Consider the following 13,942-nt stretch of genomic DNA (forward strand, 5'->3'; position numbering starts at 1 on the left):
ATGGTGCTGGGAAAATTGGCTAGCCATAAGTAGAAAGCTGAAACTGGATCCTTTCCTTACTCCTTATACGAAAATTAATTCAAGATGGATTAGAGACTTAAATGTTAGACCTAATACCATAAAAACCCTAGAAGAAAACCTAGGTAGTACCATTCAGGACATAGGCATGGGCAAAGACTTCATGTCTAAAACACCAAAAGCAATGGCAGCAAAAGCCAAAATTTACAAATGGGATCTAATTAAACTAAAGAGCTTCTGCACAGCAAAAGAAACTACCATCAGAGTGAACAGGCAACCTACAGAATGGGAGAACATTTTTGCAATCTACTCATCTGACAAAGGGCTAATATCCAGAACCTACAAAGAACTCAAACAAATTTACAAGAAAAAAACAACCCCATCAAAAAGTGGGCAAAGGATATGAACAGACATTTCTCAAAAGAAGACATTCATACAGCCAACAGACACATGAAAAAATGCTCATCATCACTGGCCATCAGAGAAATGCAAATCAAAACCACAATGAGATACCATCTCACACCAGTTAGAATGGCGATCATTGAAAAGTCAGGAAACAACAGGTGCTGGAGAGGATGTGGAGAAATAGGAACACTTTTACACTGTTGGTGGGATGGTAAACTAGTTCAACCATTATGGAAAACAGTATGGCGATTCCTCAAGGATCTAGAACTAGAAGTACCATATGACCCAGCCGTCCCATTACTGGGTATATACCCAAAGGATTATAAATCATGCTGCTATAAAGTCACATCCACACGTATGTTTATTGCGGCACTATTCACAACAGCAAAGACTTGGAATCAACCCAAATGTCCATCAGTGGCAGACTGGATTAAGAAAATGTGGCACATATACACCATGGAATACTATGCAGCCACAGAAAAGGATGAGTTTGCGTCCTTTGTAGGGACATGGATGCAGCTGGAAACCATCATTCTTAGCAAACTATCACAAGAACAGAAAACCAAACACTGCATGTTCTCACTCATAGGTGGGAACTGAACAATGAGATCACTTGGACTTGGGAAGGGGAACATCACACACCGGGGCCTATCATGGGGAGGGGGGAGGGGGGAGGGATTGCATTGGGAGTTATACCTGATGTAAATGACGAGTTGATGGGTGCAGCACACCAACATGGCACAAGTATACATATGTAACAAACCTGCACGTTATGCACATGTACCCTAGAACTTAAAGTATAATAATAAGAAAAAAAAAGAGTTCGTCCTCTAGGGTTTCATCATCAACATGTTTTACTTATTTTACCTGATATTTTAATAATCACTTCTTTAAGAAAATTTATCCTGCATTCCTCATTGGTTTCTTTTCCAAGTGTCTCAGAATGAGACACTTTGGCTTTAAATGATTTTTCAACATATACTTGTAGGGATAGCTCTTTCTACACTGTCTGTGTTGCCCCATTTTAGAATCTCTTCCAGCAAGTGTTCAAGTATCATTCTCAGTGAATCCATCTTGTGCTCACAAAGCCCTGGGAAATTGTGAAGGCACTGATTCCATAAAATTAGAAAGTCAAAGACACACAAGAAATGTCAGACATCATCTCATCCAACATTTTCTCTATAGCCTGTAATTCAATTTCCCTAAAAATTCCTCGTCATGTTGTCACCCAGCTCATGCTTCGGTACCCCCAATGACAGGGAGCTCACCGTATCCCAAGGCAGCACTGGCCATTTTTAGACAGTGCTAGTTAGAATGTTTGTCCTTAGGTTGAACTTAAATTTGCCATCCTATTGCTTCCTATTGGTCTAGTTATGTTCAGTAGGGCAATCCCGCATCATTTTCCCTGTGACAATCCTATTTGAAGATCACTCTCATTGCCCCCTCTTAGCTCTTTCCCTTTCCAGGTCAACTATTCCTAGTTTTTTCCACATTGAATATCTTTTCAAGTCATCTCAAAAATGTAGTAAGTTCTGGACTCTCTGTAATAAAGTTATGTGTGTGCACATGCAGAATAGAACCCAGAAGATGAGTTCTGGTCTGTCCAGTTACAGAGTAGGGTCTTTTTGTTGATGAACCAGTTGCATGGAGGATCTCATTAATGGTGTTTCAATTTTGTCATTTGTACAAGCATAGGGGATTGTCTCTATGTTCTATGAATCCAAAAATTCAATAGATTCCTGTCTTTACCTATGGATTAATTGAAAGGTGACAAGGAGATATTCAGGACTGCACTATAGGGCAAATTATAGCAGAGCAGCCTACCCCTGAGACCACATGATGCCATACAGACCTTACATGACAATACAGACAACTGGAAGCATCAGAACCAAATGATATGCTAGAAAAAATCAAAGGCATCAGTCATTCCTGTTGATAGGTCAGTGTATTTCCCAACAAGGTATGGAAACAGAATCCTTCCCCTTTCCTTCTTTCCAGTAAACAAAAGAACTTCCAGGGAAAAAAAATCCTTCCATTGAGCAACGAGTTGGAGGCTCCAGAAATATAACTCTAGAATGAATTAGTGGTGTACTATAAGTTGATATTCCCTATAAAATGAGTTTGGCAGAGCAAATCTGGTCTGTGTTGATTTGTTTGCCATTGAAACTTTGGACCCCCAGCAAAGCGCCTGATATATTATTAAAAAGTTTATGAGTATCTCATGCTGAAGAGGTGGTAGCTCCTTCAGTAAGCTAAAAGCAATCAGTCTGGTCAAGGAGAGAGGAAATTAAGGAGGCTTTGAAGAAACATAGTAAATAGGATCTTAAGATTCGATCGGGGTGGAAAAGGAGAATTAGGGCAGCAATATGGTTTATTTTTCCCAGTAGACTATAGCTCCATGTTCATCCTTATGTTCCCAGAAGCATATATCTTTAGATTCAAAGACATTAATGATAATACAGATGGTGACTTATATGGGGTCATACAGATGACAGTGACAAGGGCAAGACACAAAGATTTAGTTCTTGAGTCCCTGAATCTGCTGGTGGCTGAGTCAGTAAAATGACTCAGCATCCTTGCCTCATACACCACTTCTTTTACGATATCTAAAAGTTACTCTCATGATTATGTTCTATAAAAAATATGTATTTGGGGGGATATGTGGGTTAGAGGAAGGGTAGTGAAGTTTCAAGATCCCCTAATATTTGTAGTGTATAGCTGCACATAATGTTCACTCATGGAATTCTAAGTTGAAAAGCTATACAGTTTACCAAGTCACACTCTGTATCAAGAATGCATAAAATTTGGAGCCCTATACAAAAATCATTTGGACTGAGAATTCAGCTCAAGGAGATTAAAAAATAATCTCTAATCACGTCTATGTGCATTAAATTTACCACAAAACCATGGTAAGACAATTTATTTAAGTAGGGATTTAATTCCAGATTAAGTGTACTGATCTGTTAAAAAAAATACAGATCTATCAGGTTTTATTTCACTGGTGATTCTCACTGGCTCCAGGGGACTTGAATGTTTACAGTACCACAAAAGTTCTACCCTTTTTTGCAGGTATACAGCAGAATTCATGAGCTGGAATCATGTATTTAAAATGCGTGTAGGTAATGCAAGTAGTCCATTATGGGTTTTGTGGCTCTGTCTGAAGGTCTATCTCATTTAAAAAGAAAAAAAAAAAAAGTTTGAAGAGCCTGTTGTCAAATATTCTTTGATGAAATGAATTCTCATTTAAATATTGATTCATATAAGGAAAAAACAATTACACATATGTCAGTATTGATGAAAGCCCATATTATCATCAGCTCTGCAAATGGCTTTGAGTATTTTCAGTTTCTTCATCAAGTCTGGAATTGCCTGGGAAAAAAAGGCTTAAGAGGGACATTCAAATTTGAATCTTTGGTCTATTATTTCTTTGTTCTCTTATCTTAGCTATGACATATGACAGTTCCAAACAGTTGCCTCTTTCATACAGTTATTCCAGTCATTATGCCCAAAACACTTGAGAAATTGACGATGGAGAAAAATAAAATTGTACTTAGTTGCTACATAAGTCATCAGCACCATATTTGAGGCTTCTATATCCATAAGGACTTTCTTCTTAAAAGGACCTGGCAAACCCAGGCTGCTGCTGAGTAAGCTGAGGTTAGAGCTCAACATATGTAAAAATTGGTCAAACATAAAATGGTTGTGGCCTCTCTGTAATAACTCTTCCCTGAAATAATGCAGAAAAAAAGCTGAATGTGGGGTACTGTGGGAGAGAACATGACCAAAAAACATGTTGTCTGGGAATTTCTTTGTAAGGCAAATGTGATTCATGGAGTAGACATACAAAGGCAACATAGTCAAGGATTGGTTAGAAATTTGAGTCTCAACCTTTGAAGGATATTTAGTTTAATCCCCTCAGCCTGGTGTGTGTTACAAATATCACATAAATAAAATCCACTCTTCAGAAATGGCATGTGATTGCTTTTTTTTCCAGCATTCCGTGTTTTCCATTTCTTTTTCAACTAGCTTTGATCCCATTTTTTAAAAAAGGTTTTTCCTGCTTATAAAGCATGTTGGCTTTGTTTAGTAAGCAAAAGAATCTTTTAGGAAGTCCCAGTGTTAGGCAAGATTTTATTTTATAAATTAACTTTCTCAGGGAAGAAACGGTTTTTGCTCTTCTGTTATTAATCTACAAAAGCAAAATGCCATATGTAGTCAAGATTTTTCCAAATGACATGATGAGTAAGAGTTTTTCTTTTGTTTATTGCGAAGTATAGTTGGCAAACATTATCTCCAGAATGTGAGTTGCACCAATTGACCTGCAGAGGGAGTTAACAAGTGTAACATGATAAAATACTGGTGGTCACCTAAAAGGCTAGTTTTCAAAGTGAGGAAAAAAAAAAAAAAATCATGCTAAGAACACAGTTTCTTCATAAAGAAATACAATGGACTCTCCCTTTTCCATGTGTGAAGGTTTTCATAAACATAGTATATTTTCTCTTCGCATTCACTGACCAGCTAATGCCACCTGCCTGATGCTGACTTGGTTGTTTTGAGATCAAAGGTAGGAATACATTCCAAGCTCTATGAAGCCAGGAACTGTACCAACCTAGTTCACAATGGTACCACACACCTCTAGGCACAAAGAAGTTGCTCAGCCAATAATTACTGAACAAATTCAAGGGGACAAAAGTAGATACGATATCTTGGGGACAAATAGCATGTGAAAGCAGATTTGGTGCTTCTTTGGTAAATGGTTTGATAACCAATCCCTAGGAGATAAAGTTAATGTATAAAATATATTTTATATACACATAGATGTTGATAATTTGACTCCACTTACTCATTTGGCAAACACATATTGAATGCCTGCTATTGCCAGCCATTGCTTTAAGTGCTGAGGATACAATAATAATTTTTTTTTTCTTTTGAGACAGAGTTTCACTCTTTTTGCCCAGGCTGGAGTACAATGGCACCATCTTGGCTCACTGCAACCTTCGCCTCCCAAGTTCAAGTGATTCTTCTGCCTCAGCCTCCCAAGTAGCTGGGATTACAGGGGTGCGCCACCACCCCTGGCTAATTTTGTATTTTTAGTAGAGATGGGATTTCACCCTGTTGGCCAGACTGGTCTCGAACTACTGACCTCAGGTGACCCACTCGCCTCGGCCTCCCAAAGTGCTCAGATTATAGGCACGAACCACTGCGCTTGGCTGCAGATACAATACTTTACTGTTCTGTCTGGCAGGTAATATTAGTTGGTAGGAGTTGAAGCGTATTGTAGGATAAAGTGTCTATGAGCAGAAATTGACACAATTCTAAGTAGAACTGACAGTGAAGAGCTCTCTGACAGTTGAGGGGAGACCTGAATGAACTGTGGGAATGTGGCAAATGGATATTTAGAAGATTCTTCCAGGTAGAGGAACAGCAAGAATGCCAGGCCTGAGGCAGAAACGCTTGAAGAGCAGCAAGAAGGCAACGTGGCACATGGTTAAACATGGGGAGAATACTAGACATCTCTTCTGTAAGAAATGAGGTTGGAGAGAGAACAGAAGGCTAGGAGACACATGGCACTGCAGGCCATGGTAAGCATCTGCAACTTTAACCGAAGTGTCTCAGGAAGCCACAGAGGGCTGAGAGGGAGAGAGCGGCATCCTGACTGGAGTGGTTTGGTAAACAGCTCATTCTCTCTGCTGTGCGTAGAGTAGGAGAGAGATGATTAAGTGTGGAAGGCAGGAGGCCAGCAGAGGCTCTGGCTGTCACTCAGACCAGGTCAAAATGGGGTGGGGGAGGGAGATGTTGAGGAGAGTCAAAGTTCTTTTTGGCTCAAGTCACTGGGTAAACAGAGGTGCCATTTTTATAGACTGGGAATGGCCTAGGGCAGAGCATGTTGGGCAAGCGGTGGAATGGGAGGAGCCAAGGGTTCCATTTTGGACATTAAATTTGAGATGCCTTTGCCATATCCACAGGAAGATGTGAAGCAGACATCTGGAGGTGTAAGTGTGGTCAGAGGAGAAGGTGAGGTGGGCACATGAATTTGGGAATAGATGGTGTACACCTCAGAAAGAAAATGTCCCTTTTTTGTTTGTTTGTTTGTTTGTTTTTGGAGACGGAGTCTTGCTCTGTCCCCAGGCTGGAGTGCAGTGGTGCGATCTTGGCTCACTGAAACCTCTGCCTCCTGGGTTCAAGCAATTCTCCTACCTCAGCCTCCCAAGTAGCTGGAATTACAGGTGCCTGCCACCACACCTGGCTAATTTGGTATTTTTAGTAGACATGGGGTTTTACCATGTTGGCCAGGCTGATCTCGAACTACTGACCTCGCGATCTGCCCGCCTTGGCCTCCCAAAGTGCTGGAATTAAAGGCGTGAGTCACCGCACCCAGCCAGAAAATGCCTCTTCTAACTCTGGTTTTGTTCCCCACCTGATCTACTGGGCACGAGCTTGGGCCCTCTAGGGCAGATGAGCATCCACGGGGGCCGAGAGCCACCTTGGAACTGGGACACCACCAAGCAGCACAGCTCAGCAGCTAAGGTACTTACCATGTGTGTTTTCTGCCCTGGTGGGCAGAGGGAGAAGGCTAAGTCCCCTTGTACCCTCTGCCTCAGGCTGCCCAGGTCTACAATGACAGTAATACCATCTAACACTTGGTCCTCTTCCAAGAAGAGGGATAAGCTACTGTACAGGACAGTGAAGAGAGTTGCCAGCACCTGGAAGAATCACATAACGAGATCTCAGGTGCAGGCAAATTTATTTGTGTTTAAATAACCAAGTCCTTGAGAGCAAGCAGTCTTTTGATGATCACCCTTTGTGGAACTTGGTGCAGGGCTCCGTCAGTTACTGCTGCTGACTTACTGCCTATTCTCAAAGTATGAAGACTTCAGTCACTAAATGGAAGTTGACATAGACTTGCTGGATAATTGAGAATACTTTTTAAGATAAGGCCTCTGGATCTTGCCCTTCTCCTTTCAGCTCTCCACTGACTTTAGATCATTCTAGAAGATCATGCCATTTCCTTTCCTAAACCCTTCCAACAATGCCCCTATGGCTTTGCAGATAAAGTCCGAGGTCCTTAGCATGGCTCGTAATATTTCACAAGATCTGTCTCTTGCCTCGTCTATGGCTGCTTTTTAAAATACACACCCCAGGCTCCAGGTGCTATTTATCATTTCCCTAAAATACACACCCCAGGCTCCAGGTGCTATTTATCATTTCCCTAATAGGCTGATATGGTTTGGCTGTGTCCCCACCCAAGTCTCATCTTGAGTTGTAGCTCCCATCATTCCCACGTGTTGTGGGAGGGACTCGGTGGGAGATAATTGAATCACGGGGATGGTTTCCCCCATACCATTCTTGTGGTAGTAAGTCTCACGAGATCCAATGGTTTTATAAAGGTTTCCCTTTTTGCTTGACCCTCATTCTCTCTTGCCTGCTGCCATGTAAGACTCGCCTTTCACCTTCTGCCATGATTGTGAGGCCTCCTGAGCCATGTGGAACTGTGGTTCCATTAAACCTCTTCTTCTTTTTAAATTACCCAGCCTTGGGTATGTCTTTATCAGCAGCATGAGAATGGACTAACACATGGGCTATTAAGGAAATGTTCTTTTGTCCTGTGTCTCCTTAGAATGACCCTTGCTGACTTATACACTGGAGAACTTCAGCTCATTCCTCAAGCCACGTTCAAGATCCTCCTCCTCTGAGGAATTCATAGACCTGGCCAAGCAAAAACCTCCCCTGTGCCTGCAGCAGCATCATACTTAATTTTTCCATTGCAGTAGTGTTAGACTGCATGGGCAGTCATTTAGATCAAGTCCAGCTTTCCTGCTACAGTGGTGGATCCTTTGGAAGAATAATCTAAGTGGTCCTCCAATTTCTGCGTCTAACCCATGGGCACGTAAGCAGCAGAACTTAACAGATATTTACTGGATGAAGTGAATGAATGGGTTAGAACATAAGAGCCCAGAACAAAGTCTGTTCTTCTAAGAATAAAGCTCACAGCTTATGAAACGTCGCTGAGACACAGAACTATCAGAGCATTATACTGGGTGAAAAAAGCCGGTCCCCCAAGTCTATATATGATTTCATTTATATAACATTCTTGAAATTCAAAATTATAGAAATAGAAAACAGATTAGTGATTTCCAAGGGTTAAGGAGGACATGGGGTGGGAGGGAAATGGATGTGGCAATAGAAGGCAACTTTTATAGGGATCTTTGTGGTGACGGAAATATTCTGTTATGACTGTTAATGTCAATAGCATGCTTGTGACGCCATACTATGGTTTTGCAAGATGTTAACACTAGGAAAAACAGTAACTCTTTACTGTTTTTGGGATCTCTGTGTATTATTTCTTACAATCACATATTAATTGATAATTATCTTAAAATAAAAAAGTTAAAGAAAAAAAATTTCAACAGTGACCCTGACAAAGTCAACAAAACACATGCGGGTGCTTGATGACATTATACTGGTCAGAAAAGTGGATTAGTTGGAACAGTCATGAACTCTACTTGCCTGAGAGATCAAGAATTTGTGTCCCTCTCTTATTAGAGGGCTTCCTCTCAGGTTCATACTTGGGTTTCCATGTGCTTTCCAAGTCACCTGGACTTAGCCATGGAGACTAAGACTTATCCTGTCCATAGGATCCCTGGAGGATGCATGGCATAGCCTTTTTTTTTTTTTTTTTTTTTCCTCCTGCCTCAGTCTCTCAAGTAGCTGGGATTACAGGCCCCTGCCACCACACCTGGCTAATTTTTTGTATTTTTAGTAGAGACAGGGTTTCACCATGTTGGCCAGGCTGACCTTGAATTCTTGACCTCAGGTGATCCACTCGCCTTGGCCTCTTGAGTAGCTGAGACTACAGGTGCATGTCATGATGCCTGACTAATTTCTTGAATTTTGTAAAGACGAGATCTCACTATGCTGTCCAGGCTGGTCTCAAACTCCTGAGCTCAAGTCACCTTCCTGCTTTGGCTTCCCAAACTGTTGGGATTACAGGTGTGAGCCTCCACACCTGGCTGAGCTACTACGTCCCACATGGCACAGCTTCTTACGGGAGTAAATACAACTAGATGTCTTAGATGTGTCCTGAATGTATGTAACTGACCCCTGGGTCTACACTGGACATACTGGGTACAGGGATGACACAACCCTGCGACCCTGAGTGATCCTAATTCTGTGAGATTGTAGCATAAAACCCAACGTGTTTATCTGCAGTCAGACTGGATGGCTGACAACACAACACCTAGGGAATGTCCATGGCCTTGAAGCCCATCATTTGCTCGTGTAATGTTCTTTTTTTTTTTTCTGAGATGGGTCTCGCTCTTGTTGCCCAGGCTGGAGTGCAATGGTGTGATCTCAGCTTACTGCAACCTCTCTGCCTCCTGGTTTCAAGCGATTCTCCTGCCTCAGCCCCCTGAATAGCTGGGATTACAGGAATCTGCCACCATGCCTGGCTAATTTTTTGTATTTTTAGTAGAGATGGGGTTTCACCCTGTTGGCCAGGCTGGCCTTGAACTCCTGACCTCAGGTGATCCACCCGCCTCGGCCTCCCAAAGTGCTGGGATTCCAGGCGTGGGCCACCACGCTCAGCCGAGTAATGTTCTTACCTGGGCAGAAGCTTTCTAAATGTTGGTCTTTCCATCCTGACTCCTTGAAAGGGAGGCACTGCATGACACATGTGGTAGTGACAGGGTGCCTGGTTCAGGGGGATTTGCATTCTTGCTCATGTATGGGGTTTCTGACTGGGATCCTGGAATGATCTGTGACTCACCTGAATCAGATGAGCCGCACTTTCTGGGCTGCCATATCGAAGGTCATGTCCGTTGATGGCTAACACGCGGTCGTTCTCCTCGAGCTGACCATGTCGATCTGCCACACCGCCATCCAGGACATTGAAGATGAAAACCCCGGGCTCATCCACCTTGCGCACCAGTTTTATTCCAAGCTGCTCCTCGGGGCTACTTTTGTTGAGAATCACATGGAAGCTGTCATCCCGGGATCCGTAGGCATCCAGGGCCTGTCCATTGTTCCTGCTGCGGAACTTCCGTTCACGCAGCACAGTCAGCCACAGCACCTGGCAGGGCTGCCGCAGGAGACGCACGGCATAGTTGTGAGGGACGTTGCTGATGTCCATCCCGTTGACCTGGGGGCAGGTGGAACAATCATGTGGTCAGCTCCACCTGCCACAACCCTTCCTGAAAGATCCAGGCCTGCAGAATAGCCACGATCCTGTCTTTAAAGACTGCTATGCTCTCCCACCTCATCCTGTGTCCAATAACTGCACCTTCCAACAGCGTTTCTAACCCTGTTCTCTCCAAGCGTGGCCTGCAGCACCTCTCCAGGCCTCTGTGAGTAGACACCGTCTTTCTCCACCTTGTTCTTACCCAAGCCCACATATTTATTCCCAGAATCCTGGCCTTCATTTCTGTTGTCATTATTTTTTAGCTGGCAGGAAGAGAGGAAAGGAAGATAAGGTAGGAAAAGGCAAAAGAAAAGCATTTTTCCAATTTGCCTCAGTCAAATGATTGCATTAAACAGCTGTTCAAGCCGAGTTAACATTTTCTTCCCAAAAATCTCCAACTGAATTTTTCTCCCTGGGTCAACTTATACCCGAACTTCCAGTCCTCACCACTGTGTGTGTATGCAGATGTTCTAGTGTGTGAGTGAGGGTCTGTGAGTATGTGAGCATGAAGGAGCGTATGTGTGTATGATACTGTGTATGTGCGCATGGGAACGTGTCAGGTCTCAGGGTGGTCCCCTGCAAGATTTTTTTTGCCCGTGTTCTCAGCCAAAGGAAGAAATCCTTGCACAGTTTCAAACAAACTGATATGAAAGGAAGTGTCTAGACTCTTTTATTGAAAGGCTAGATCTCTTTATAAAGTTACTTAAACAAGCTTAAGCTCGGCCCTCTCATTTGTGCCTCACTAATGATGTGTAGAGCTGATACTGCATGGGGCTTTCTGGTTTTAATTTCTCTGGCTACACAGGCCCAGCCTGGAGGCTGTAGCCCCCATGTTGGAAAAAAACAATTTCACAGCAAGCGCTGCAGTCTGTGCTTGAGGAAAGAGGCCCCATGGAGGAGAAATAACTTTCTTGAATTTCTGTAGTTTGATAAGATTTCTTGTATTTGCAGCCAATTGTTAGAGAAGGCTTGGAACAGGCTTTGCAAAGGCCTTTCTTGAGGATACAGTCACCTGTTCTCTGGTGCAGCTCCAGAGGCTCCCTCATGCAAAGGCAAAGCTCACCACCCTTGTCCAAGCACAGGTGAGGAGAGCACCTGAGGTGGCAGGACCCGGTTCCCCCATCACCTCTGGGCCCAGAGAAGGTCAGGGGAGTCAGGGTTGCCTGCTAAATAGTCCTGGCAGCCCTTTTGCTTGTAAGTGCCAGTTGAAGGCCACAGGAATCAAAATGTTTTATTATGCAACCCTCCCAGGCAGCATAGTTTCCACTAGAACTGGGAGGCAGCCATGCACAGTGTCACTGATTGTACTGTGGACTGCCCCGAGGGCCCTGTCTTATGCTCCACCTCAGAGGCCAGCAGGAATTACAGCATTTCTGTGAAAACTGCTTTAGGTTATTTCTCCTCTTATTCCAATCAGTTTGCCAAAGAAACAGCTCATAATGTGACAGGAGCCGGTCCCTCAGCAACCTAGAAGGGATGGGATAGAACTGTTATCTGAGTGTCAGATAGAAAATATATGAGCAGGGAGGGGTTTCTTGTCACTTTTGGCAAACACTGGACTTCTGTCTGATAAACAGCTCTTTATCCTTTCTGTTCTGAAAATTCCTCCTTAAAGTCCTTCCCTTTAACCAAGCCTCTGAGGACAGTAACACCCAAAGCATTCTATTCCAACACCTGTCTCCCCTGGAATGTCTCTGGGTTGGTGAAACTAGCATAGAGATTATTTTTATTTTCAGGGAGGGCCATAAGACTATAGGAAATTGACTTTCAAAGAGTAGGTGATTGTGATTAAATAAAATACAAAATGTTCTACTAATCTACTCTAAAAACAATTTAAGAAAATATTGTCCCCATTTTATTTTATATTAATGCCCTTTACAAAAAGAGATAAAAGAAGAAAGAGGAGGTGGAGAAAGGGAACGAAGAGGAAGATGGAAAAAGCTAGAAGGGAGAAGAGGGGACAGATAAAATGATATATAGACAGATAAATATTTATGTACAGAGAGAAAGGGTGGAGAGAGTGAAAGAGCAAGACAGAGAGAAACAAAGATCTCAATTAAATGACAAATCTCAGAGTCATAAAATGATAGAAAGTGACTATCCACATTTTTTTTTTTACCATTTTGCTCATTCATCTATGCATCTACCAATTATTTGCTCAGAAGCCCCTTGCTGCAGCCCCACAGCCATAGTCTCTACCTTTAGAATGATGTCTCCTGGAAGTAGCCGGCCGTCTCTGGCAATCACCCCATCACGATAAATGTGTTGGATAATGATATGGACCAGTGGGGTTTCGCTACCTCCCACCAGCCTAATGGAGAGGCTTTCACTGGGATCTACTCGATTGATCTTGATGCTGGTAATTTCGCCATCTGGAATCAGGTGGTACAACCTCGGAAAGACTGAAATGGACAAAGAGTGTTTATTTAAGACACCCACCCAATGGACCTTTCCAACTACTCTTCTTGCCAAACTTCAGTGTCAGCCAAACTAAACTATTCATTTTTCCTCATACATGTTTTCCATTTTCCTGCCTCTGTGCCAGTGCAAGTTTCTCTGCTTGGAATGTTTTTCATCCCAAGCTTAAACCCAATTTTTCCTTCAAGGCCCTTCCAATTAAACTCTACCCTGATTCCTCCTTCTCTTGCTCTAAACAGTCCATTTCCTGTAAAGCTTTCTAGCTATTTCTCACAGCACTCAATCCTTTATGGTTATTTTTACCTTTTTTTTTTTTTTTTTTGAGACAGGGTCTCCCTCTGTTGCTTAGGTTGGAGTGCAGTATCTCACTACAACCTCTGCCTCCTGAGCTCAAGTGATCTTCCCACCTCAGCCTAGCAAGTAGCTAAGACTACAGGCACATGCCACCATTCCTGGCAAATTTTGGTATTTTTTGTAGAGACGGAGTTTTGTCATGTTGTCCAGGCCAGTCCTGAACTCCTGAGCTCAGGTGATCCACCCACCTCAGCCTCCCAAAGTGCTGGGATTACAGGTGTGAGCCACCGCGCCCAGCTTATACTCATTTCTTATATACCTCATATCATGTCCATAAAACCTGAGGGCACAACCTCTAGCTGTTCCATGGTTCTCTACACATATCTCTGCATGCAGGGGCCTCTAGCTGAAGTTTATTGAATTAATAGAAGTGAATGAACGATTTTTAATGGAATGAATTACAGTTTTATCACTTGCTTATTGAGAGGTAAAAAACAGAACCCATCTGCCATTTTGCCCTCTCAGATAATTTTGAAAATTTCTTCCTTAAAGATTCTGCTTTTCAGGCTTGGGGGAACATCATTTCTTTTTACCAGACATTGTTGTCAACAAATGGAAGAGGCCCGATTC

General features: G+C 42.8%; 1 protein-coding gene across 4 annotated transcripts in view; it reads right to left on the bottom strand.

Moving 5' to 3' along the window:
• Positions 1-13,942, bottom strand: part of LOC105499563 (ligand of numb-protein X 1) — a 195,505-nt gene that overhangs the window by 32,850 nt on the left and 148,713 nt on the right. For all 4 annotated transcript variants that reach the window (XM_071093347.1, XM_011772197.3, XM_011772199.3 and 1 more), the window contains 2 exons: positions 12,800-13,002; positions 10,190-10,561 (listed from right to left, as the gene is read on the bottom strand). In XM_071093347.1, the coding sequence (XP_070949448.1) occupies positions 10,190-10,561; positions 12,800-13,002 (575 nt within the window). The remainder of the gene's footprint in view (positions 1-10,189; positions 10,562-12,799; positions 13,003-13,942) is intronic.

The sequence above is a fragment of the Macaca nemestrina genome, chromosome 3, assembly GCF_043159975.1.
Source record: "Macaca nemestrina isolate mMacNem1 chromosome 3, mMacNem.hap1, whole genome shotgun sequence".
In the NCBI taxonomy this organism is placed as follows: domain Eukaryota; kingdom Metazoa; phylum Chordata; class Mammalia; order Primates; family Cercopithecidae; genus Macaca; species Macaca nemestrina.